Source organism: Phoxinus phoxinus (genome assembly GCF_949152265.1).
Source record: "Phoxinus phoxinus genome assembly, chromosome: 16".
NCBI classification, from domain to species: domain Eukaryota; kingdom Metazoa; phylum Chordata; class Actinopteri; order Cypriniformes; family Leuciscidae; genus Phoxinus; species Phoxinus phoxinus.
In genome coordinates, this window is record NC_136891.1 from 1912844 (window position 1) to 1940343 (window position 27500).

A 27500-nucleotide genomic window follows, 5' to 3' on the forward strand; every position below is an offset into this window, starting at 1 on the left:
TTTATAAAGTAAATCCTACAAATAATTGTTTTCAGTGCACCCGATGTTGAGTTTAAACCCCTTTGCACATCCAATGCAAGTCTGATATTAATTAATTTAATATTTAATGTATTAATTCATATTTATTGTGTCTCTAAAGGCCCAATTCAAGGCCAAACCCTGAAGTCAGCCCGAGAACATCTGTCCTGGGTGAACAGGCCTCGGCTTCCTCTAACACACCAGATTTGATTAGGACATTTACTGTTTCTTGCTTTTGGGACAAGGTGTTGAACTCTTTTAGCAACTCTGGTTTTCCGGTTTTTCTTTCAGTTCAAATGAGAAAAGCCTGTGTGTGTTTTTTTGGCATGTGTGAAAGAATATGGCAGCAGATGTTGCTGGATTATGGACAGAGGGGGGCAAAGGGCTCTGTTGCCGGGCAGAAATGATCACATTTAGCAACACGACCTGTTGATATTGCAATTGCTCGGTTTGCAGCGGCAGGTCTGATGGAGCGCTAGTGAGAGTTCACCTGGTTAAAGGGATAGGTCACCCGAAAATAAAAATTCTGTCTTCATTTACTCAGTTGTTGGACCCCATTGACTTAGTATGGGGAAACTAATACTGTATAAGTCAATGGGGTCCATGAACTGCTTGGTTACTCATATTTTTGAAAAATATCTATATGTTCAGCAGAAGAAAGAAATTCACACAGGTTTGGAACTTGAACCCACAACTTAAAGGTGAGTAAATTATGACAGAATTATAATTTTTGGGTGAGCTGTCTCTTTAAGTGCGCATTGTTCAAGCAGAAATCGATGAAAAAGCTTTTTTGACCCGGTATAAAGGCCCGTTCACAACAAGGGTAACTATATTAGCGTTCACACGAGCAGACGATATTGTTCTTTTTATTTTAAGAACGTGCGTGTCTGTCACTTTAAATGCACGAGCTCTTTAAAGCAGAATGGATTCTGATTGGCTGTCAACGTTTTTAATCGTTCATCAATCGGAATCTTATCGTTTCTCTGGAGGCTACCGTTATTGTTTTAGCTGTGGTGTGACCTCTGCTATTCTGTAATATAGAGAACGATTTTAGAACTAAATATGTAGCCTATCGTTATCTTTATAGTTATCATCCTTTGGTTGTTGGTGTGAACTGGCCTTAATGGTTTTAAAAATCGTTAATGTAATCGACCACGACTATAACGGCACAGACACACAGAGGAACGATATCGAATCGCTTTCAGAATTATTTATTTTTTCAAGTGATGAAGCGTAAACACATTGACAGCCAATCAGAATCCATCCTGCTTTAGCGAGCTCGTGCATTTAAAGCGACAGACGACAAAACTGAAGCGTGAATATATAATAAACTGTCATGCATTCTCAAAGAACAAGAGTTATTAAAGCTAACTAAAACTAAAAAGCATACAAATATTTTAATTACTTAAGTTAAAATACATTTTTAAAATACTCTTTTTATTTCAGCTATAGTTGCATTTAAAGGCAACATTTCTCATTGTATTTAGTTTATTGATATATATCTAAAATAACTCTGCAAAGAACTAGAAGAATACACAATGTACATGCATTATGCATTATGTGTTATACAGATTATAGTACAACCCACTGAGCCCCCCCCCCCCCCATATTATTTTTGCATATGAGTTATTATTAAACTATAAGTTAGTTTTATGAAGTGCAAACAGAACCTGAAAATCTGGGGTCACACTTTACAATAACGTTCATTAGTTAACATGAGCTAAGAATGAACAACACTTCTACAGCATTTATTAACCTTATTAATTTCAACATTTACTAATACATTATTAAAATCAAAGGTTATTAACATTAGTTAATGCACTGTGAACTAACATGAACAAACAATGAACATCTGTAATTTTATTAACTAACATTAACAAAGATTAATAAATATAACAAATGTGTTGCTCATTGTTAGTTAATGTTAGTAAATATATAAACTAATAACTCTTATTGTAACCACACCGTGTGTGTGTGTGTGTGTGTGTGTGTGTGTGTGTGTGTAATGTGCAGCTCTTATCGATGTTGTCGTTCTCTTACACTCGTGCATTGAAATGCATGCATGCAAAAAAATTTTTATTATTAATTTTTAAGGCCAGACAAGGAATTTGGCGATGCCAATTTGTAAAGAAAGACTACACGCCTGCGCACATATATATTTAAACGCACACACTAATATGCATCTGCACGCTATCTGTGTTTTCACAGATTCTTTGAAGTTTACACAGAGATAATAAAGTTTTTCAAAAAAAAATTAATGCATCTTGGGATCCTGTTTTAAAGTGTGTGTTCTCGAGCCCCAAACACTGGCGTCGTGTGAATGAACCAGAACGTGTTAAAAGTTTCTGTCTTCAGTTAAAACAGTGTCATGTTTGCGGCCGCTAAGTTAATAACTAATGATCTTTGCAACGGAAGTGAATCAATCAAAACTCACTTTATCTGGACAATAACTTTATTCTAGAGCTGCTGTAAAGCCTAAACAATCTCTGTTACTTTAAAGTGGTGGTATAATGCTCTCATCACAAGATGTAAAATAAGTCCCCAGAGTGTGTGTGTGAAGTTTCAGCTCAAAGTACACCACAGATATTTTTATATTGCATGTTAAAGTGTCACTTTTTGAGGTTGAGCAAAAATACACAGTTTTGTGTCTGTCCCTTTAAATGCAAATGAGCTGCTGCTCCCGGCACAGGGGGCGGAGCTTCAAGGGCTAGTGTCCTTTTACCTCACACACACACACACACACACACACGCACTGAAAATGTCAATGTTTATGTTCAAACCGGAGTCAGAAAGATGGAGAGACTCAAGAAGAAGTGACACATGTAGAAGAACAGGACATTTCTGAATGGTTAGTTGATGAATTTATGAAGCTTATGTAGTTATCTTCTATTTACTGATTAGCATATTCTGTCATGATAATCTATCAATCGTGTTCCGGGGGCGGGGTTTATAATAAGAATAATAATTTGTTAATTTTTTTTGGCTTTTCTGGAGCCCCGTTTACACATACATGGCTATTTTGAAAAACGGAGACATTTCCCTTTGTTTACACGCAAACGGAGAATTCGCCTCTAAAAACGAATCTATCTAAAAAGAGTGGAGATCTTGGAAAGCTTTGTTTGGATGTAAACTGAGAAACTGAGCTTTATGCAGCCGACGTCACAGTATGAGACTATTGTCTGGATTCTGATTGGCTAACGTGGGCTTGAGCTTCTCGTGACACTGCCACCTACAGGTTTAGCCGGCTCTAGACGGGTTCGTGTTCGATCACTGTTCTGAAAACTGACAGGTGTGCTCGATGTTATTTATGAAGACGGAGAGGGTGAAATGTCCATTTATGAAAATAGCCGTTCACGTAGCTTGGGTCCTCAAAGCGCTTCACATATGTAAATTTATGTAAATTCTAGGGTTGGTGATGTCACTAACCCGGGAGGAAGCTCGTGTAGTTCCTACCAGCCGTTTGTTGTAGTTCTTAAAAAGCGATTTCTTTAAACGTAAATATCTTCCTTTGCTCTGAACTTTGAGTGTTGTAACTTTGCAGATGTTGTTTATGATCAAACACAACATTACACACTAACTACAGTTAGAAAAGTCAAATCATGTTCAACCACCGCTTTAATTCCCTATTATAAAACTGCTTTAAAACTATCTATATATTTAAAAGCGCTATATGAATGCAGGTGACTTGAGTTGACATTGCTGGCGGTTGTACACATTGCGAGAATGTGAGAAAAAGCCCCTTCAATTCCCCATGCTCAGGGTGCTACACACACACACACACACACACACACATACACACACACACACACACACACACACACACACACACACACACACACACACACACAGATGTAAACATTCCTCTGTCCTGTCCTTGAGTGATCAATCTCAGGGGACGCCGAGGGGCCAGAGACTCGACGAGGGACGCCCCCGCTCATCCCAGCACCTGTGGACACACACACACGCACACACACACACACCACACACACACACACACCACACACACACACACACACACTGTTGAGTGTTAGTGAAACCAGTGCAGACCAGCGTGACGCCGCGGGCTTGAGCCACTGGGAAGTGAAACACTCTTATCGACTTTTCCAGCTCTGCTTTCACACGCGTGCATCAAAACATTCAAGACTTGCTCCAAACACACACACTTCACAACTGAAAACACTTCAATGAGGTTCATTAGTTCACATTAACATGAACTAAACCACGAGCAATACATGTGTTGCTGTATATCTTTGGTGCTAGTTAATAAAAATCCAGCTGTTCATGTTAGTTCACAGCGCATTAACTAATGTTTTTTATTAATGTATAAGGAAATGTTGAAATTAACATTAACGAATATTAATAAATGCTGTATAAGTGCAGTTCATTATTAGTGCATGATAACATAATGTTAATGTTAACTAATGAACCTTATTGTAAAGTGTTACCCCCAATTTTTTTTCCCATTTACAGTATATAAAGTTAATAATTCATAGTGTTCTAATAACAATAATACACTAAAATCTAGTTTAGATAAAATACTGTGATGTTTATATTATATATACATACAACACAAACATATATATGTTTAACCCCTTAATGCACATTTCGAACTTAAATGGTTGTAATTCAAGAATGCTTTGAAATATAGATGTAAGATTGGTCTTGTTTTAAAGAAGACATTTGACAGATTTTTGTAGATGTGAAATAAATTAAGAAAGTTAAACAGAAAAAAGTTATAGAAGTTTGAGTTTATGAAAATGTACAATGTTAATTTTTATTATTCATAAAATATAGATTTTTTTTAAAACCGGGTGGACTCTAAAAATGGCAAAAAATCGGAACAAGTTGTGTTTCAAATGTTAGGTTGATATCTCAGAAGATAAGCGTTCAGTGAGATTTAGTTTGTGCGCAGTACCACACTTCTCCACTAGTGGACATCACTGCCCATATAAGGGCGCCTCCATCTCCATATGTGGTTTGAGTCTGAACCATTATTTTTAAAATTTTCATACAATTTATGAAGTATTCGTCCTATTCAGAAGTAGTGTTGGAAGTTTGGCAGATTTTGAAATGAATTCAACCTCTAAGAAACACAAAGAACACGTATGTGCATTATAGCTCGCCGCCACATCACTAATGCTGAATCTATTATTGTTTTCTTTATATTCAAAACATTTTCAGAGCTTTTTTTCTAAAAGAATTGAACGGATGCTATCTTCTGAACTCTTGGCATGAAAACAAACTGAGGTTTCTACCATTCTTTCATGATTTTTCATGTTCATCACTATTTCAAAATAAAGGTCTGAACACACCTTAGGAGTATGAACATATTCTTGTTGCAAATTGATAAATTACGGCTCCTCTGTCATTTATTTAGAAAATCAGTCACCAAATATGTAAACTAGAGATTGTAAGCTTTCAAATGATATATAGTTTGCCAAGATTAGTTTAGGTTTAGTATAGGAAATTACTGCTTTAAATATGTAATGGCTGTATCTCCCGCATCAGCTCATACTTATGGCTTGGATCACCAATAATTTAAAGGCTCTGCTTCTTTACAGACCTTTATTTGTAAAATTTTAATTATTTTTCCAGCTCTTCTAACAACATTTTGAAGTTGTGACCTAATTTTAACTAACAAGTTGCCAAACCATTTTCTGAAACCATAACATATAAAAGATTCAATAATCAAAATTATTCAACCCCCGTTGCAAATCAGGTCAAATTTCACTGTCAGCAATGAACAAATCAAACAAAATTAGCTAATTTAGTGGTTTCAAACTGAAAATGCAACTTTTAATTAATTAAACCTCCTGAACAGAATCCGTCACATCAGCTCAGATCTGCAGAACGGGTGTCGTCTCACTAATCAAGGGCTTCATTAGTGTCGCCAGGTGTGCTTGAGCTAGAACACATGAAGTATCTGAACTGACGAGGGTTGTTGAGAAATATAGCTAAGGCCCTGTTTACACGAGAACGCTCGCGGGTGAAAACGTAAAAATATTTTATCGGATGTGCCTTTCGTTTACACGGCGACGGCGTTTTTGGGGCTTAAAAACGCAAAAAAGTGAAACACCCTCCAGAGTGGAAATCTTAAAAACTCTCCACCGCCGCGTTCCCGTCTAAAGGGTAAAAACGGTAAAAACGCAAAAGTCTGCTAGACAGTGAAGGCGTCGCGTACGCGTTTACGTCACAGGCATGCGCCAGTACAGGAAAATAACAAAACATTATCAAACTAATATAGCATTAATTTCATTGACAAAAAAAAAAAAAATCTGTAATTTTTGAGCGACACGTGAAGAGCGCCGAGGGTTAAAGCAGCGGCTTTACCGTATTAAACATGACAAACTGTGTCAGCGTCTCTTTCACTCTCAGTGCTCCACATCGCCACCTAGCCGTCTGGAGTGCACACTACATCCAATCTCACACACTTTTGCGTCACCATATGCACGCAGATTTCCCCCCATAACGCTCGTCTAAACGCAGAATAAACAGTGATAACGCAACGCCACTTTTGCGTTTTCTCTTCAGATAGTTTCCTTGTAAACATAGCCTTAGTCAAAAAAGTTAACAGAAGATCATCGCCGTTCACAAACTAAAAGTTCCTCGAGACACGTTAGAAGCATACAGGAACAGTGGTTACACTACCTGGAGGGGGCAGAAAAAGTAAGCTATCAGATTTCAGAGAAATATTTTGTCTAACTGTCCCTTTAATAAAAATAATAATGATAAACTTTATTTTATATAGCACATTTAAAGCAGCTTCTCAAGGCACTTTACACAATAAAAATACAAAGAGAAAAATAAATAATAATAAAAAAGTAAAACATACACTATATACCAAGAAATACAAAGTGTACAAAAAAATAAAAGAACACTCTGGAATACAAAATAATGAAAAACCATTAGGGGAAAAGGTTTGTTTACCGCCAGACCAGCGGGTGACGCTACAGGCTCGCGTCGTAACTTTGCAGATGTTGTTTATGCTCAAACAGCAACATTACACACTAACCAGAGCCGTTGAAAATATCATATTTAACGGCTCTGACACTAACTAACGTTAAAAAAAGTGAAATCATAATCAACCACCCCTCCTTTTACGTAAAATTCCTGATGGTTTTGTTTCCGGCACTCGTCCTCCAGACCAGCGGGTGTCGCTACAGTCCGTCGCTGAGCGGAACTGAGGAAGAACGGGGCGCGCGCGTGTGTGTTAGATGTGTGTGTTTTTACTTTCATCATGAGATTTCTGCATGATTTGATCGCTGTGTGAAGGCTGATCGGGATGGAGACTGTGGAGAACGGCAACTCCAGCACTCAGGCGCCTGTCCAGGGCATCTCTGTTCATGATTTCTCAGAGAAGATCATGGAGCAACTGGTTCATTTCCACGTGATGAAGCTGAGCGGCGGGTTCTTCCTCTGGATCGGGTCCGGCCCGGTGCTGTCCAATCTGGCCGTGGCCATCGCCAGTAAACACGTGAGTCCTGCAGTATCTGCGACATTATCTTGTGTGTGTGTGTGTGAGTGAGTGAGTGAGATGTATATATATGTGTGTGTGTGTGTGTGTGTGTGTGTGTGTGTGAGATGTGTATATATAACATATGTGTGTGTGTGTATGTGTATATATAATATTGTGTGTGTGTGTGTGTATATAAAATATATATATTAGGGCTGTCAAAAGATTAATCGCATCCAAAATAAATGTTTGTGTTTGCATAATATATGTGTGTGTGTACTGTGTACAAATTCATGTATATATTTAAGAAATATTTGCATTTGTGTGTGTGTGTGAGTGAGTGAGTGAGTGAGATGTATATATATATATGTGTGTGTGTGTGTGTGTGTGTGAGATGTGTATATATACCGGTAACATATGTGTGTATGTGTATATATAATATATATATATTGTGTGTGTGTGTATATATAAAATATATATATTAGGGCTGTCAAAAGATTAATCGCATCCAAAATAAAAGTTTGTGTTTGCATAATATGTGTGTGCGTGTACTGTGTACAAATTCATGTATATATTTAAGAAATATTTGCATTTACATACTGTATATACATTTATATAATTTATATTATATATACATATTTTATATATTAATATAACCAATTTTCCTTGTATGTATACATGATTGTGTGTGTTTATATATATATAAATAATTATACACAGTACACACACATTTATTATGTAAACAAACTTTTATTTTGGATACGATTAATCGCGATTAATCTTTTGACAGCCCTAAAATATATATATATATATATATATATATATGTACATGTGAACATATATATATATATATATACACACACACACATATATATGTGTGTGTGTGTATATATATGTACATGTGAACATATCTGTATGTATGTGTGTGTGTGTGTGTGTGTGTGTGTGTGTGTGTTTGCGCGCGCGCGCGCGTGTTTATATATGTGTGTGTGTGTGTGTGTATATGTGAACATATATTCGTATATGTATGTATTTGTGTGTGTCTGTGTGTGTATATATGTGTATATATAACCAGTCAGAGAAAACATTTCAAATAAAAAATACACCCTTATAAAATAAATTATTACCTATATACACACACACACACACACACACACACATATATATATATATGCAATTTCTTTTATACGGGTGTATTTGTGATCTGGTTCACAGCACATGAACAGAAGTGTTTTCTGAAGCTCATATCATGATTTGCTCTTTTTTCCCAGGATTCAATGCCTCTGTCCACTCTGGTGCTGGGAGACACGTCAGACACGACCGCCAGCTCTCTCGCTCAGAGACTCAGTAAGAACACCTTCACCGGTTATCATCAAGCAGATGCGAGTCAGAGAGTCGTGTGCAGGGCGGATTATCTCAGTAACCGGCAATGATTTTGAAGATTAATCGAGTAATCGGGACATTTTTGTGACCTAAGCAAACAAGCCTTTAAAATGACCTAAATACATATACAATCATGCAATAATATTTAGTTCAAATAAAGTATCTAAAGCAAGTAATCATATGGTTTTATTGTACAACACTGTTAAATGTTACATAATGTTATATACAATCATCTTATGTACATTATGTATTATAACAAACGCCTGCAGAGGGCGCCAACAGGTCTTCTGTTGTTACACTTTACAGCACGATTAATCAAATCCGTGTTTAATACTGTCCAAACAATATTTACTTCAAATGTTTACTTAATCTTTAATATTTGGCCAAATCATGCAAATTCAGAGCGAAGGTTGTTTGATTGACAGGTCATCTGACCAATCATAATCCGCCGAATCCACCATTTTGTAGGACAAAGCAGTCAGGAGAGTTAGTAGATTAACATGGGAGGATTTGAGCTTGAGAAGCGGAGTGTACAGACGTCTTTCTGCGGTTAAAACAACATTCCTTCTGATGTTCATTCATGTTTATTTGATGCTATACATGAACTAGAGATGATCGGTTCACGAGCGGCTTTAACTGAGCGATCTGTCACGACACATTAAAGAGCCACAAAACGCTATTTATTGTTTAAATTTCTTTAAAAAATTACCAAATTTCAAAGTTGAGACTTTGGCCCCGTTTACACGTACATGGCTATTTTGAAAAACGGAGACATTTCCTTTTGTTTACATGCAAACGGAGAATTCGCCTCTGAAAACGAATTTATCTAAAAAGAGTGGAGATCTTGGAAAACTTCGTTTGCATGTAAACTGAGAAACTGAGCTTTAGGCCGCCGACGTCACAGTATGAGACTATTGTCTGGATTCTGATTGGCTAACGTGGGCTTGAGCTTCTCGTGACACTGCCACCTACAGGTTTGGCCGGCTCTAGACGGCATACACACGGGTTTGTGTTCGATCACTGTTCTGAAAACTGACAGGTGTGCTCGATGTTATTTATGAAAACGGAGAGGGTGAAATGTCCATTTATGAAAATAGCCGTCCACGTGTAAACGTAGCCTTTGTTTCATATCAAAAGTAAGCTGGTCTGTGTCTGTCTGTGTGTTGTCGGTCTCCTCTCTGCTCCGCGATGTGTTTTTCACTCCGTGAGAACATGGTGTGTGTGTGGTGTGAGAGAGGCGTGGCTTGTCGGACATAGCAACAGTAACTAAGGGGACGGGTCTTTGAACTTCCGTTTTGCGGTCGCTCCGTGTATCTCTATGGCATTGCTGTTGAAGAGTGATTAGCTGGTGAAGTGGATTTACTTAATGTAAAGTTTACGAAAGTTATCATGAGGATTGTAATGTTTAAAGCAGACGTCTTAACAAATGTCAGTAGACGGGGAAGATTTTAAAACAAGCCGTTCATTCATAAATACGCAAGATCGCTTTTGAAAATACAGACCGGAAGACAAAAGACACCGAGTGCAGCGCTGAAAAGGGGCGGGGCTACAGAAGCTCGTATTTAATCGATGAATCATGACAGCTCTAGTCATTTGCTCAATTCATTTCGCTCCTGTAGTCAGTCTGAGATAGCGGCCTATCTTTCAGTTTTCCAGCGGCCTTTGGACGGCCGGGCCAATCAACGAACAGAGGGCGGGCTGAGAGCCGTGACGTAGACGCTAAGCGCCGAGTTTTACATTGTAGGTCAGAGAAATCGAAAACCGAAACGAGACACGGGATGCAGTTCGCTCTGTTATGGAGAACCAGTGCCGCCGCTCCCACCACGCGCTGTGCGTAGCGTAGAGAACCAAGAGCTGAGGAGGCACCAAAAAATAGCCTCCCGGGAGTCTCCCGCATATTGATAGCGGCTCACTGACGCCCGCGAATTAGTTAAAATCTCCGGAATCTAGAGCGAGCGCGCCCGCGAGACAGAGACTGTGCTCCAAACCGCGTAGCGCGTGCACGGCAGAGAGAGAGAGAGAGCAAGAGACCGCGCGCGCGCCTCATGAAGCTTCTCGGGGGAGAGGACATCATAAAGGAATTATGCTTAGGGCACCGAAATGGCTAGCAGCGGCACTGGCTGTGTTTAAAAGATCTAATCCTAAATTTGAGAGTTGGCTACAAATATTTTCTTGTTTCACTCTGTCAAAATAAGTTTAGAGGCCGTGATTGTACCGTGGATGCGTAGATTAACGACGCATAATCTGCAAAAGTCGTTTACAGCCATGTTCACTCCGGTATTTCGCTCGCATCATCATGTGTTTACAGTGGAAGTTCGATCATAGATTTGAGTTCGATGCATGATGTCTGTTAGAGGATGGATACCCGACCCGAGCCCGCCGGGCCGGGCCGGGTTCGGACAGATATTTAGAAATGATGTTCGGGTTCGGGTCGTGCTCGGTCACATCAGCGCGATAAGGCATTGAACATTTTAAATTTAAAACAGCTTATTATGTAGGTAGCCGATGTGCCTGATGCTTTCACTTGATGCAAACGTTCGTTTTTGTGATTAAAATACATGTAAAATATTACCATAACATCCGTCTTCCTGTGTGTGGACATTTGTTTATGTTGCCGTGACAACGAAACACGTGCATAATGTGCGCGCGCCTGTGTTAAGAGCGCTTGTCCTGTTGACATTTCCGATTGACTTCCTACAGTTGCTTAATAAAAGCGGCTTTCCACACAAACAAACGTACAATTGTCATTAGTATGAGAAAAAAAATGGGATTTTAACTGTCGGGCTCGGGTCGGGCTCGAACATAAATATCTTTATGCCTGTCGGGCTCGGGTCGGTTTCGGTTACTGCTCTGTCGGACGCGGGCCGGGCTCGGACTGACAAATTCGGCCCAATCCGCACTCTAATGTCTGTGGTTCGATGCGGCTGTACAGGCGCATAACATGTCCTAACTAAACTTATCTGATTGGCTTACGGGTAACCAATGATTTTAAACTTCAGACAATCGCCCCCTAGCGAGAGAGAAAACACTTCTCTATTATGCCATATTCCAGACTCTGTCTACGAAGCAAAGTGAAGTAGCAGAGTCTGGTATTACCAGGCATGCTCATGGAAAACCTTAAATCTTCAGTTGCATTAATGTCCAGTTAAGACGGTGTAAAGTGCAAATCTTTCTGTGGTGAGAATGGCTAACAAGTCTGGTGTTCAACTGCATTTATTTTTCTCCATTTCTTTTCAGCAAAGAAGACAAAGAAGCAGGTGTTTGTGAGCTACAACTTGCCCATGACGAACTCAAATCTGGCTCTGCTGGTGGAGGACCGGATCAAGAAGGAGATGGAGCTTCATCCTGACCAGTTTTAAACAGTCACTCTTTCTGCAACAGGGTTTTTTTGTACATAGTTCAATAAATCTAAAGAAAAAAAGTTCTGTTGTAATGCAATACTATTTTTGTGTGGTACTTTTCCGGTCTGAGACAAAAATATGTGGGTTATAGCCAGGGGTGCACATAACGGGTACGCATGCGCGCCACTTGTGTTACTACGCGTCTTTGCGTACTTAGAGAAACTGTCGCCAAAATTGAACCTAGACTCTTTTTGTGAATCTACCCGAGTCAAACTTTCATGTTAAAGCATAATTATTATGGAAACGCCACTTTTAAGATTTACCGTATTTTTGTTTTCGATCAAAATGCCTTTTGAATGTGAGAGCACGGGGCGCTACTGTGATAGTATCAACATCTGTGTGTTTAACACACTAATGCGGCTCGACACAACATGACACTGCTGAAGCGTCACCAGCGGCTCCACACATGAACTCCAGCAGTGAGAACAGTGTGTGTGAGAACAGCGTTTACTAAAGAAAGGTTTTGAACACCTCACTGTAGCTGTGTCCGCCGCCATTTTGTCAGTCAAAAATAGTCGATCTCCGAATGCGAATGAACCGACTCTGAATTTTAGTATTGTTTTTTATATGAGGATCCTTATATATGTAACTAAGCTTTAGGAGCTTTCCATCTTTACTCTCCTCCCTGTTACGTTGCATTCGGAGATCGACTACTTTTGACTCATGAAGTCTAATGAACGCGATGAAACTAAACAATCAAATTACACTTCAAATACATTTTTTTCCAAAGATGTTTTGTCATTTTAGGTTGTTTTTTTCATGCTGATGTAAATTTAAGTGTTCGTTTTTTAAAATAAGTTTGGTCTTAGTTAGTTGTTTGATGCTATAAAAAGGGAATGTGATGTCATGATTGACAGCTGTGGCCACGCTACATATGGGGTGAGTACCGAACACCATCTCCAGGTACTCACCGGAGTAACTCAGTGAAAAAGTTGTGTGCACCCCTGGTTATAGCATACAATAACCTGGTAAAAACTGATCTGGTATTTTCTCATTTTTCATATTTTTAATGTAAGCAGGTTGTGTAAAACCTAGATTTTATAGGGGCGGTTTGTAGAATTCAGAAACTCTTGTTATAAGCGATTAGCCGTTTAGTGAACTAGCGTAGCAGCTTATGGCTAACATACAGGAGACTGAACGTGATTCAAGACCCTGATATTCTCACAGCGAAGGTCTTTTTCAGGCTTTGCTTAGAAGTAAAAAAGTTTGAAATACTTTTACAGTGATATACTATTAAAGCGGTGGTATAACGCCATTTCACAAGATGTAAAATAAGTCTCTGATGTCCCCAGAGTGTGTGTGTGAAGTTTTAGCTCAAAATACCCCACAGATATTTTTAAATATCATGTTAAAATCGTCACTTTTTGAGGGTGAGCAAAAACCGTTTTTGTGTCTGTCCCTTTAAATGCAAATGAGCTACTGCTCCCGGCACAGGGGGCGGAGCTACAGTCCTTTTACCTCACACACGCACTGTAAATTTAAAAACTTTTTTAATGTCGTGTAGTTCCTACCAGCCGTTTGTTGTAGTTCTTAAAAAGCAATTTCTGTAAAGCAAATATCTCCCTTTGCTTTAAACTTTGAGCGTTGTAACTTTGCAGATGTTGTTTATGATCAAACATCAACATTACACACTAACTACAGTTAGAAAAGTGAAATCATAATCAACCACTCCTTTAATAAACATCCTGACGCCATCGGGGAAGGTCTCGTTTAAGTTTCGTTGACACATTGGCAATAAATCTATAGTATTAATGAAAATTCCTACATATTGCCCCTTTAAGCATCTCGGCTCCAGGCCTCTTAAAAGGTTATGCAAGAAAATGAATTTTTCAGTTCTCTAATTGGTTAGAAATCTCAAAAGACATGAAGGTCATAGAAATGTATTGACCAGAACCCGGTTATTCAAACACGAGCAACACAATATACTGTATTAAAAATGGTATTTATTTACAAGTGCAATGTCTTAAAATGGACTATTAACATGTATGAAATTCTCACCTCAGCCTAATCGTCAAAACGAGAGTCAAATACAGAAAAATACGCTTATGTTTAAAATGTTTCAGTCTCTAGCACAAATCTTATGTTTATGCACTCCGTCTCTGAGTGAATCTCGGTAGTGTGTGTACAGGTCACGTTTCAAGCCAAAAACACTATTCACTTTAGTCTATTTAAAATAAACGGCCTGCATTGCATTTTTTATTCATATTTTAATATATTAAAATTAACATTTTAATATATTTTTATTTATTTATAATTAACCAGTTTTTTTTTTTTTTGGTGACATATACTTACAATTTTAATAATATATTTTTTTCCACATTTAATTGAGATTTTTGGTCCTAAAATAAGTTTCGTTTTCTTTGAGAAAAATATACTTTGTCATTTCTTTTTGATTTTTGGAGTGAAAAATGGCCTGGGCATGTTATTGTTTTTGTGAGATTCACTCATGTGCTTTTTTTTTCCCCAATGTGCTTTAATTTTTTGAAGTATCGTGGAGTGCGGAAGCTCATACAGGACAGCAGCCGAACGCATATACAGTAATCTTACACAGACGTGAGTATTGATCCTGTGCTTGTTCCTTATTACTCACTATTACTCCTGCCGTTAGGATGTGAAATGCCACGAGATAAATATATATATCCCAGAAGCCTGTATACACACACACACACACACACAACACCTGCAATCACAGTTTACAACCTTGACATGTTTCATTAATGTCCTGCTATACAGGTGAAAACTCATGCAAAAGTTCATTTATTTCAGTAATTCCACTTAAAAGGTGAAACTAATATATTATATAGACTCATTACATGCAAAGTGAGATATTTCAAGCCTTTATTTGTTATTATTTTGATGATTATGAAACATACAGCTTATGAAAACCCCAAATTCAAAATTAGAATATTGTGAAATCATCAAAATTATAACTAATAAAGTCTTTAATATTATATAAGACTCATTACATGCAAAGTGAGATATTTCAAGACTTTATTAGTTATAATTTTGATGATTTCTAATTTTATAAACTGTATGTTTCATAATCATCAAAATTATAACAAATAACGGCTTGAAATATCTCACTTTGCATGTAATGAGTCTATATAATATATTTGTTTCACCTTTTAAGTTGAATTACTGAAATAAATGAACTTTTGCACCATATTTTCATTTTTCCAGTTTCTCCTGTAAGTTAGGGAGACTGTTTATTTTTTATTATTTTTTATTCTTAATTTGGTTCTATATTCAGTAGTTTGAGGATGAACAGGAGTGTTGTGATGTTCAAGTTACTCCACAGCTATTCTACACATTAATAATAATCATAATAATTGATGATAAATATACATGAAAGCACTCAGCAGCCCTTCTAGTGGTCTTGCTCCACATCAACCAGAGTTCACATTTGGGATTTGAGTAAATGTCATGGAAGCGTGTCTGGGTCACATGTCACTACAAAATCAAAAAAGGTAAAATAAATGATATTTTAATATTTATGCATTGTGACTTTATTTTCATTTTCTCTCCTCCTAAATATCATTAGCACAATGCAAAATTAAATGCATCTGCACGTTATTCTTGATGATTGTCATTAAATTCTCATTACTTATGTTTTTACTTAGCAAACATCAAAATACTAAAATAGTACATAAATACTTGAAATTTTACATTAATAATACGGGAGGAAAATGCTAATGTGATTTTGCGGTGCGATCGACCCATGACACGCTCGGTTCGCCAGATGAGGGTTATTGAGTGTGTGAATGTTTGCATGTTACGAGCAGACCATTACGTTGTGCTGTTGTATTTTTTAAGCCATCATCTGTCCAGTGGTTTCATACACACTCCGTTCAGATTCATCTGGCCAACTCATGATTGCTTCTCTAGTTTTAGTGCAAAACAGACAGACTTATAAAACCTGAACACAGCGAGGTGCACACGGACACGACGGGCTTCATTCATGAGACGCGAGCGAAACTCATTTCTGTTGCGCTGAACAACCACTCCTACGAATGGAGAGCATTACAACCAGGGCTTTTTCTGCTATGGCTAGTGGTTTTCCTAAGTTACGAGCCACTCATCATTTCCACTGGCCACACTTTTGTCACGGATACCATGGGGGAAATCTGCCATAGATATTTTTAATATCACATAATTTGGCAGCAGGAATATTAGGCTACTGTCACTTTAAAACCTGGCGCACGGATCCATACAGTTACACATGCGGTTTCTTTCTCAACTGTTTACATTCACTTAAAACATGACGTGGATACTCGCCAAAAGTTCATTTATTTCAGTAATTCAACTTAAAAGTCATTGGACCTTACATGAGATCTGCCCAAACTTTGTCAATTTTTAAATCTACTTTGAAAACGCATTTTTTTTCTCAATAACTTTTAATATATCCTGATGTGTGTGTGTTGTATGTTTACATTTCTATTTTTATTGTTTGTCTTTTGGCCTTGTTAAGCACTTTGGTCAACGCCAGTTGTTTTTAAATGTGCTATACAAATAAAATTGTATTGTAAAAAGTGAAACTAATATATTATATAGACTGATTACATGCAAAGTGAGATATTTCAAGCCTTTATTTGTTATAATTTCCTCTTAATCAGGTAGTTATTGAATGTCAAATTCCTCCCTCAGATATCAGACCGATTATTATTAATCAATATATTTTAAATAAGTTGCAAGAAGAGTGGAATATGTGAAAGAATAATAAGTTGTATGAAACTCATCAGGAAATTACAAACAGACTTTTTATCAATTTTAAAACTAGATTTTGGTCTACACCAGAGCTGTTTTTTTTTTTTTTGCTTAAAGGTGAAGACCCAACTTTATGAATGATTTGTAAAATTCCCTTACCTGTCAAACATATTTTATTGGATTGTCCTGGACTTTATACAAGCAGAATGCTCTTTTATGAAGTTACGTCACTTAAGGACATATTTAATGAGATTATGCCTGAAAATGTGTTGGATTTTTTTTATCATATGTTAATTTAAAAACTCTTGTATAATGACTTGTTGTTTGTTCTGTTTTTATTATATTTATATGATATTAATTTTTGCCATGAAAATAGCTTTGAATGCTGACATGGCATTAAATAAAATAATCTGAATCTGTTATAATTTTTATGATTACGACTTACAGCTTATGAAAACCCCAAATTCAAAATTAGAATATTGTGAAAAGGTTTTCATAATCTGTAAGACATAATCATCAAAATTATAACAAATAAAGGCTTGAAATATCTCACTTTGCATGTAATGAGTCTATATAATATATTAGTTTCACCTTTTAAGTTGAATTACTGAAATAAATGAACTTTTGCACCATATTCTTTCGAGTTTCACGTGTATTTTGTGTGTATTTGACTGTTTAAACGCAATAATAAGCAGTGAAAAAACAACAACATTTTTAATACTGACACTTGCGAGCACAAATTGTCAGGAATGAGTAAAATTATGCGCAATTCCACGCAGAAATTCAAGCCCTGTAACAACAAATATTCACTCGTGTCCTGAACGAGGCCCGTCGTTTCTTATCGTCGTCATTCTGTCCTTAATAAATACCAAACATTTACCAAACTTACAAAAAAGCACATTCAAATCAGTGGCACTCCTCCATGAGGTTGTTGTTCGGTGACGTTAAATTAGTGGCCGTTCGAAAAATAGAACTCCTTTCGCTGAATGCAAGTTAAAATAACATTTTCAGTTTCTTTTCTGCTGGTTAATGAGGCGTTTGACACTTTATCAGCACATCTGTCTCCGTGCGCGGCCTTTAAAAAACCGAACGAATGAAACCCTTTCTTTACAATCGAACCGATCGCTCACACCGTTCCTCGATTGGCCGTTCTTAGAAAATGCCGTCATGAAGTCCTCACGCCGTTGGCTGTACTGTTGCTAGGCACTGAGCCGTTGCCGGGGTTGACGACCTGGTGGAGGGGCGTGTCCTGAACGCGTGAGTATTCCCTGACCTCGGTTCTGGCCAGGAGGTGGTGCTGTTCTCCGGGGAGGATGGGCCTCCTCAGAAGCCCCTCCCCCTCCGCGATAGTCTCAGGCAGTGGTTGGCCAGCGGTTTCCGGTAGCAACGGTATGCAAATGATGCAGAGCAGCGTGCAGCAGGTGAGGATCACGTGATGCAGGAAGAAACCCTTCTGATTGTGGAGCTCCATGAGCGGGGCTGTTAACATGCCGAACCCTGCGCTCGCGAGGACCAGACCCACGCCACCACCCCTGTTACGACAAATGAAGAGACACTGGTCAAAACACACATTCATCACGGCAAACATCAGGTAATAGGGGTGTAGCATGTCACGATTCAATACATATCACGATACGATATCATGCGATACTCCAAGACTTATGATAAAAGATTAAAATGCAGCTCTGTTCACAGCAACCCGTTTCGGTGCATGTCTCTTTAAATGTTAATGAGCAACTGCTCACCCATGGGGGGTGTCGACACTGACACCGCGTCCTAACAAGATGTAATAAGATTCCAGTGACAAATTATTTGTCTGTCCACACTAGACGCACGACGCGACTGCGAGATGTGTCAAAATCAATTAAAACCCACAGCCAATCAGAACAGCGTGTGGGTGGAGTCTCGCGGCGAGTGCACAGCCAATCCGAACAGCGTATGGGCGGAGTCTCATGGCGAGTGCACAGCCAATCAGAACAGCGTGTGGGCGGAGTCTCATGGCGAGTGCACAGCCAATCAGAACAGCGTGTGGGCGGAGTCTCACGGCGAGTGCACAGCCAATCAGAACAGCGTGTGGGCAGAGTCTCACGGCGAGTGCACAGCACCAGTGAGTAATCTTGACGCAAGTACATAATCAAATTCATAAATATTACACTATTTAAACATTATTAAAAATACGTAGGCTAAGTCACTAAAACAATCTTTGTCAAAGAAAGTTGTTTGTTCACAGTTTGAACGTTCTTGTTTCTATGTTTAATTTCAAGATCTGAGGTGAATTCTCCAGTGTTGCTTTTACAGCTCAAAGCTGGAGCACTAAATGATATTCAAAGTCACATGACACGCTTTTAACATTAAATAAAGCACATAACAGTGCCTGAGATTATCATCGCCACACTTTGTGTTTGTTGTTCCAGCGTGACGGCGCAGAATAATAGAAACCGTTTCTAAAATAGGAACGCCGCGGCTGGTTAGGACAAAACTCTGATTAACATGGACAAATTTTTTTTTATCACATTGTAGTTAGAACACGGTGTAAAGTGATGTCTTGATGGAAATGTGTTACAGAAATATGCTAATACGGGAAATATGCTAATACGGGACAGTCCGTCAGTGGTTGTGGGCGGAGCATGAGCAATATGACATCATATTGCTCAGAAAATCCAAACGACTTATTTTTTTAGGAGTGAATGGATTAATGGTGGTTGTGTCCACACACTGCAAAGACACATTATATGCAAACACAATATAAAAGTGAGTTGTGCATCCGGTGACCCCTTTAAAGTGCTGTTTTTGTACCGCGCACAGCACGCCTCACATTACGAGTGTGTGTGTCAGGAGGCGGGGCTTCGTGAGGGAGATCGTATCGTGGCGGTGAATGGTGCATCTCTCTACAGACACACGAGGTATAAGACAACACAGTTATACAAGTTATGGAGCGGTTACACATTTTTCAATCGGGGCAGCCGTAGTACTTCCCAATCCTAAACACTCAGAGTAGTCAAGTATCTTCATTTATATAGCGCTGTTAACAATGTAAACTGTTTCAAAGCTGCTTTACAGAGATAAACGTATAATTTAAGGTAACAGATTGTTTTGGCTTTATAGCGGTTCTTGAATAATGTTATTTTCCAGCTAAAGTTAGTTTTGATTGAATGACTTAGTTTTAAAATGATTGTGCTTGTGTTCGCTGTTTTAAAGGTGCACTGTGTAATATTTCGGAGGATCTGTTGACAGAAATGCAATATCATATACATAACTATGTTTTCAATGATGTATGAAGACCTTATATAATGAACCGTTTTTATTAACGGATGAATGTTTTTATTATCTTAGAATGAGCATTTCTGTCTACATACACCGCGGGTGTGTAAAATTTACACACTGCACCTTTAAGTGTCAGCATTATATGAAAGTAAGGCTTTTATTATGTAATCTGTGATCAGCTACTTCCTGTGTCTTGTTAATTTGAGGAGTTTTAACGGCTCTATTGTCTCTTGGTTCAGTTTGTATCCAGTCACGGTTTTGATTCAGGAAATATTTAAGTGTGCATGGATCAAATTAAATGAATTTAAGTTGATATTTTAACACCGTAGTAACCAATACCATTCCAGTTAATTGTTGGGTTAATTTTTTATGTTTTGATGGATTCACTTCCGTCGCAACGATCATTAGTTATTAAATTAGGGGCCAAAAAAAAAAAAAAACTGCATCAAAGATGAGCCAAAGCAGTGATTTTTTACCAATATTATAAAATATAATATGATATTTCTCCCAACTGGATATGATTATAAAAGGGACATAACATCATAGTGCTCAGAAAGCTTGATTACTGAGAGTGTTTAGGCTTTTTGAGGATTAAAAAAAAAGAAAATGGATTTTTTCATTGTATGGTGGTTGTGTCCACACACTGCACACACACATTTATATGCAAACACCGTATAACAGTGAGCTGTGCGTCCGGTGACCCCTGTGATCTGACAGACAGACTGACGTGTGCTGACCTGATGACAGTCGGGGTGATCTCTGCGCAGTAAAAGATGCTGAGCGTGCTGACGGCGTGAGACGAGAACATCCCGATGATGGAGAACGCGTACGAGAAGCGCTGATTCAGGGTGTCTCGCAGAACTGGGACAGAACACAACATATCAGAACACACACACTTTAGCTCACAGACACAGGCTTTATGCTGTCTAATGTACGCCTATAGCAACACTGCTAATAACTGACATTCAGCGTGTTGTGAAGTTAATAACATGCACAAAAATATTTCAATAATAGTTGCATTCAAATCAATGTCACAATTTATGCCAACATGTTGTACACAGAAATACATGCTTGTGTTTTTATACATGAAGCCTTTTCCTTTCCCATCGTCATAATTGATAGTTTTAAGAAGAAAAATAATATGTATATACGAATATAAAATATATGGAAGCCCACTTCTGCTAGTTTAAAGAGTAAAAACAAATAAAAAGGAAAATTGTGCGATTTAGTTTAACCCTCTGGTGCTGTTCACGTGTCGGACACAAATTACCACATTATTTATTTCTTTTAATTAATGTACAATTTTTTAAGTTCGATTTCATGGTACTAAATTATATTTATGCAGTAGTAATAATCTATTTATTCACTTTTTTAAGCATAGACCTGAAATGACTTTAAGTTCGATGTGTTTTAACACCAGCGTTTTTGACAAAAATTTAATGGCCCCCAGAATATTTTGAATAATAAATTAATATGAATATCTGAACATGCAATATATCAAAAGAAAGAACAGAACATCTGCTTCTAAACAACAACCCAAAAAAAGTTTTATTTTAGCTATATAATTTTTTTTTTATCAAATCTTGAATGTGGGCAAGTTTCATAAAAAAAAAAAAAAACAGTTTCTGGTTTGTATCTGTATTTTGATCCGGAGATTCCGAATATGCGTAACAGCGCCCCCTACCATATAACAGTGAAAGCACGGAAAGCTGGAGAAGTCCGTCAGTGGTGGACAAAGAGTTAGACTTAACAGATTATTGCTAAAGTGAAAAAAGTTTTGACTTAAAAAAAAAGTAATAGAAGTTTAACTTTATTACCATGAAAAATGCACAAAAAACAATTTTTTTTATATATGAAATGTATATATATTCCTAACTTTTTTTTACGCTAAAACGGTAAAAAAAAAAAAAAAAAAAAAAAAAAGGCATAAATCTAAACATTTGAGGTTGATGTGTTGGATATTCGTTCCCCATTCATCTTCACAAGGAGCACAAGGGGGACTATTTTTCTTTTTCCAGGACCATTTAACATTTTCAAATCACGTCCATGATTGTGTGTTCACACGGGTAGTGCCAAAACCTTCACCAAGTTTAGAATCATTCCCCAAAAAATTTTTCTAACTCAAAATTTGACAGTTTTGGGTCAAAAATGACCAGATCACAATAGGGAAAAAAAGTTTGAAATTAAAAATAAAGTGACATTGTGGAACGGAAGAAATAAAATCGCAATTACCTTTTATATTATATTTACTTACTAAAGTGAAAATAGGCTTCCATTATAATTATATATACACTTAAGATCCTTTAAGTGCCAGGACTATTGTCGCACTTGAATCACGAATACACAAACAAATATTTAATGGATTCGAGGAGTTTTGTGGTTAAAATAAAAAAAAGTAACAAATCCTTAACTCGCGGGTCAATGTGACCCCCTTAGGAATGAATGGAATGGAAAAAGTATTATTAAAATAAAATAAGCTTTCTGGACAAAAAAAAAAAGAAGTATAATTTTTAGTCTTCGGGTCATCTTGACCCACGAGGGAAGGACGAGAGTCATTTAGCAGATGTAAACAAAAAATGTCTTAAATGAAATACTGAACAGTATTAACTGGTGTTCTCTTGAATTGGAGGCACTTGCAAGCATCAACTGGGCTGTATATTTTTAAAACGTTGCAGTGTTTTCGTGGTTTTCATTGAATGTGTCACGCAACCGGTTCATGCTGGCATGTGTTCCTCATTTGGCCTCAAGTGTGCATCGAAATAATGAGTTTGATCAAATTTAAACATTCTGATAATAAACCCTGCTTTCCCACACACAGCTCAGAGCCACTGCTTTATAAAACTATTCATAATATTTTGTTTAGTTTTACCTTCATCGTGCCGAAGACTGTACTTCCCGATCACTGCATTAGGAGACAGAAGACACAGTGAGAGGACAAAACACAAGTGTGTGTGTGTGTGTGTACGTACGGTTGAGCAGACCGAGCTGTAGCAGTGATGCTAACGCTGTGATGATCATGAATGTTAGTAGTGTGTGTGTGTGTGTGTGTGTGTGTGTGTACGTACGGTTGAGCAGGCCGAGCTGTAGCAGTGATGCTAACGCTGTGATGATCATGAATGTTAGTAGTGTGTGTGTGTGTGTGTGTGTGTGTGTGTGTATACGTACGGTTGAGCAGACCGAGCTGTAGCAGTGATGCTAACGCTGTGATGATCATGAATGTTAGTAGTGTGTGTGTGTGTGTGTGTGTGTGTGTGTGTGCGTACGTACGGTTGAGCAGACCGTGCTGTAGCAGTGATGCTAACGCTGTGATGATCATGAATGTTAGTAGTGTGTGTGTGTGTGTGTGTGTGTGTGTATACGTACGGTTGAGCAGACCGAGCTGTAGCAGTGATGCTAACGCTGTGATGATCATGAACGTTAGTAGTGTGTGTGTGTGTGTGTGTGTGTGTATATGTACGGTTGAGCAGACCGAGCTGTAGCAGTGATGCTAACGCTGTGATGATCATGAATGTTAGTAGTGTGTGTGTGTGTGTGTGTGTGTGTGTGTGTGTGTACGTACGGTTGAGCAGACCGAGCTGTAGCAGTGATGCTAACGCTGTGATGATCATGAATGTTAGTAGTGTGTGTGTGTGTGTGTGTGTGTGTGTGTGTGCGTACGGTTGAGCAGGCCGAGCTGTAGCAGTGATGCTAACGCTGTGATGATCATGAATGTTAGTAGTGTGTGTGTGTGTGTGTACGTGTGTGTGTGTACGTACGGTTGAGCAGACCGAGCTGTAGCAGTGATGCTAACGCTGTGATGATCATGAATGTTAGTAGTGTGTGTGTGTGTGTGTGTGTACGTACGGTTGAGCAGGCCGAGCTGTAGCAGTGATGCTAACGCTGTGATGATCATGAATGTTAGTAGTGTGTGTGTGTGTGTGTGTGTGTACGTACGGTTGAGCAGGCCGAGCTGTAGCAGTGATGCTAACGCTGTGATGATCATGAATGTTAGTAGTGTGTGTGTGTGTGTGTACGTGTGTGTGTGTACGTACGGTTGAGCAGACCGAGCTGTAGCAGTGATGCTAACGCTGTGATGATCATGAATGTTAGTAGTGTGTGTGTGTGTGTGTGTGTACGTACGGTTGAGCAGGCCGAGCTGTAGCAGTGATGCTAACGCTGTGATGATCATGAATGTTAGTAGTGTGTGTGTGTGTGTGTGTGTGTGTACGTACGGTTGAGCAGGCCGAGCTGTAGCAGTGATGCTAACCCTGTGATGATCATGAATGTTAGTAGTGTGTGTGTGTGTGTGTGTGTGTGTGTGTACGTACGGTCAGGGGCGCCGTATAGGGGGGAAAAGTTAGGACGATTCCAAGGGCCCCTGACTGACAGGGGCCCCAACAAATAGGTAAAAAGTAATTAATTTTTTTTATTATATTATACACTATATAATTCATCATCATTGAGTATATTTCAAATAGTAATTAAATTAATGATGTCTTTGATTGTACTTATTTTGGAAATCAAAGTTAAATATCCCCATTGACCAAAAAGTAAACATCCACCCCCCTGTATCTGCATGAAATGGTTTGGTCCTGCCTTAGCGCACTCATCAGTAGCCGCGTTTCTATTGACTAAAACTTAATTTTCCTCTCGCGAATAGTCATTTAAAAAATCATGCCAACGGACGTTGGTAGGTTTATATATCCCAGCCACCGCACTAGACATTATTATTATTAACGGAAGGAGACGTAGGCGTGTTATTCAAGCATCAATGGCAAGGAAAGACTCTGTGAGCGGCAGATGTGAGGAGTTTCTGGGTGTTTCTCCCTCATTTCTGCTTCGAGGTCTTGATTGTGGCATTTCTTTGAGGTTTAGAATCCAGTATTCCTGTAATTCGTTAACAGATTGACACCCTTTCTTTAGTCTTTCCTCTCTCTCTTTTCTCTCTTTCGTTTTTTGAAAACCAGATTTTCTTTTACTATGCAACTTTGTGGTGTCTGTCATCCGCGTTTCAATTACCCTTCAAATTGCGCAAATTGAAATTGCGAATCGAAAATCGGCTCAATGGAAACAGGTCAATTTCGCAATAACTCCCATTTATCTCAAATTTTTTTTTTACATTTGCATGAGGTGGTTTTTCAGACAATTCGAAAAATAAATATTTCGCAAAACTGCAATGGAAACAGTTTTTGTGCATTTACAGTCACCTGACGTAGATGACGTGGTGTGTTTGGACAGAATAGACGAGTTGTTTATTAAATTCATAAAAGACAAAAGAATTACAGGAATACTGGTGTATTTCAATTTATTTTTAGAAGCTTACACACACACACACACACACACACTGTTTTGTAGCACTGTAATAACCCTGATGTGGAAATTCCGTTTTACATGTCAACTTTATCTTGTTGTTGGCATATATGTGCAGTTAAGTAAAAAAAAAAAATCAGCTGTTTTCATTGTTTTGAGATGATGATGTTAATTTATTTTGATTAAAAAGTTCATATATAGCCTATTTAGTTTTTTTAGTTTTTCTTTTTTTTAAATCTCAATAAAATTACATTGAGACTGTAAAGGATTGCCTCAAGGACATTTTTATGGTGGCTTTTAAACTTGCATCAAATAGTGAATTGCATACTGTATGCAGACTTGCATTTACAAATCACCAGCAGTAGGCTAAATATTGTGCTAGTACTAGTATTGAACTACAAGAAGCAAAACAGTTGCAAGCATTTGATTAGTTATGTAAAGCATCTGATGGGACAGGTACGTCCTAGAGATCTGGTGACAACAGCTGCGCGGAGGGGGCCCAATTGAATTTTTTTGTCATGGGGCCCAAAATTCCTGGCGGCACCCCTGCGTACGGTTGAGCAGACCGAGCTGTAGCAGTGATGCTAACGCTGTGATGATCATGAATGTTAGTAGTGTGTGTGTGTGTGTATGTGTGTGTGTGTGTGTGTGTGTGTTAGTACGGTTGAGCAGACCGAGCTGTAGCAGTGATGCTAACGCTGTGATGATCATGAATGTTAGTAGTGTGTGTGTGTGTGTGTGTGTGTGTGTGTGTGTGTGTGTGTTAGTACGGTTGAGCAGACCAAGCTGTAGCAGTGATGCTAACGCTGTGATGATCATGAATGTTAGTAGTGTGTGTGTGTGTGTGTGTGTGTGTGTGTGTGTGTGTACGTACGGTTGAGCAGACCGAGCTGTAGCAGTGATGCTAACGCTGTGATGATCATGAACGTTAGTAGTGTGTGTGTGTGTGTGTGTGTGTATACGTACGGTTGAGCAGACCGAGCTGTAGCAGTGATGCTAACGCTGTGATGATCATGAATGTTAGTAGTGTGTGTGTGTGTGTGTGTGTGTGTGTACGTACGGTTGAGCAGGCCGAGCTGTAGCAGTGATGCTAACGCTGTGATGATCATGAATGTTAGTAGTGTGTGTGTGTGTGTGTGTGTGTGTGTGTGTACGTACGGTTGAGCAGGCCGAGCTGTAGCAGTGATGCTAACGCTGTGATGATCATGAATGTTAGTAGTGTGTGTGTGTGTGTGTGTGTGTACATACGGTTGAGCAGGCCGAGCTGTAGCAGTGATGCTAACGCTGTGATGATCATGAATGTTAGTAGTGTGTGTGTGTGTGCGTGTGTGTGTACGTACGGTTGAGCAGGCCGAGCTGTAGCAGTGATGCTAACGCTGTGATGATCATGAATGTTAGTAGTCCTCCTCTCCTGCCGAATCCTCCCACCACCGGAAACACCAACACACTCGACGCGAAGGCGATCGCAGCCACTGCGTAATAATTCAGATGAGACTTGCTTTCCTCCAGAACACTGCGAGCAAAACAGTGATGGATGCCGTAGCCCGTCAGCCTGAGGGGAACAAGGAACCATTGATTTTGTGTTGAGATGCGAACGGACGAGCAATGATTAGCTCGTGTCGTGATTAGCTTTTAGCGTAGCGGTGCAAAACTGCATCATCTAGGTCAGCGGTTTCAGTCCGGGGAATAGTTTAGAGACGTGGAGAATTAGTGTAAAAAATGTGTGTGTGTATATATATATATATATATATATATATATATACTGTATGTAGTAATAATGAATATTTAAATATATAAAAAATATATTTAAATAAATAAATGAATAAAAACGGATAAAATTAAAATATATAAATGAGTAAAAATTCAATTAAAATAAATTAATAAAAATTTTATTAAAATAAAAATCATCTAGATCAGAGGTTTAAAGGGAGTCCGTTGAATAGTTTAGAGATGTAAAAAAATGTACAAATATATATGTAATAATTAAG

The 27500-nt window shown here is 38.3% G+C and overlaps 2 protein-coding genes across 3 annotated transcripts in view; one reads left to right on the top strand and one right to left on the bottom strand.

Moving 5' to 3' along the window:
* The first annotated feature begins 6958 nt into the window (after positions 1 to 6958).
* psmg4 (proteasome (prosome, macropain) assembly chaperone 4) lies at positions 6959 to 13216 on the top strand. Its single transcript, XM_079639568.1, has 3 exons — positions 6959 to 7492; positions 8743 to 8818; positions 12092 to 13216. Exons 1-3 carry the CDS (start codon positions 7301 to 7303, stop codon positions 12211 to 12213), a joined length of 390 nt encoding a protein of 129 aa, XP_079495694.1. The 5' UTR covers positions 6959 to 7300; the 3' UTR covers positions 12214 to 13216.
* Positions 13217 to 15497: 2281 nt separating this feature from the next.
* The window catches only part of LOC307012644 (solute carrier family 22 member 23), a 31995-nt gene continuing 19992 nt past the window's right edge, over positions 15498 to 27500 (bottom strand). For both annotated transcript variants that reach the window (XM_079639545.1, XM_079639546.1), the window contains 4 exons: positions 26853 to 27064; positions 23093 to 23125; positions 20961 to 21084; positions 15498 to 18491 (listed from right to left, as the gene is read on the bottom strand). In XM_079639545.1, coding sequence (XP_079495671.1) covers positions 18125 to 18491; positions 20961 to 21084; positions 23093 to 23125; positions 26853 to 27064 — 736 coding nt within the window. In that variant the 3' untranslated portion in view covers positions 15498 to 18124. The remainder of the gene's footprint in view (positions 18492 to 20960; positions 21085 to 23092; positions 23126 to 26852; positions 27065 to 27500) is intronic.

Excerpts from the sequence above, each read along its gene's own strand:
- psmg4 (XM_079639568.1), top strand. The coding sequence starts at position 7,301 with ATGGAGACTGTGGAGAACGGCAACTCCAGCACTCAGGCGCCTGTCCAG. Across the intron at positions 7,493-8,742 it reads TGGCCATCGCCAGTAAACAC|GATTCAATGCCTCTGTCCAC; the intron begins GTGAGTCCTGCA and ends CTTTTTTCCCAG. Across the intron at positions 8,819-12,091 it reads CTCTCTCGCTCAGAGACTCA|CAAAGAAGACAAAGAAGCAG; the intron begins GTAAGAACACCT and ends ATTTCTTTTCAG.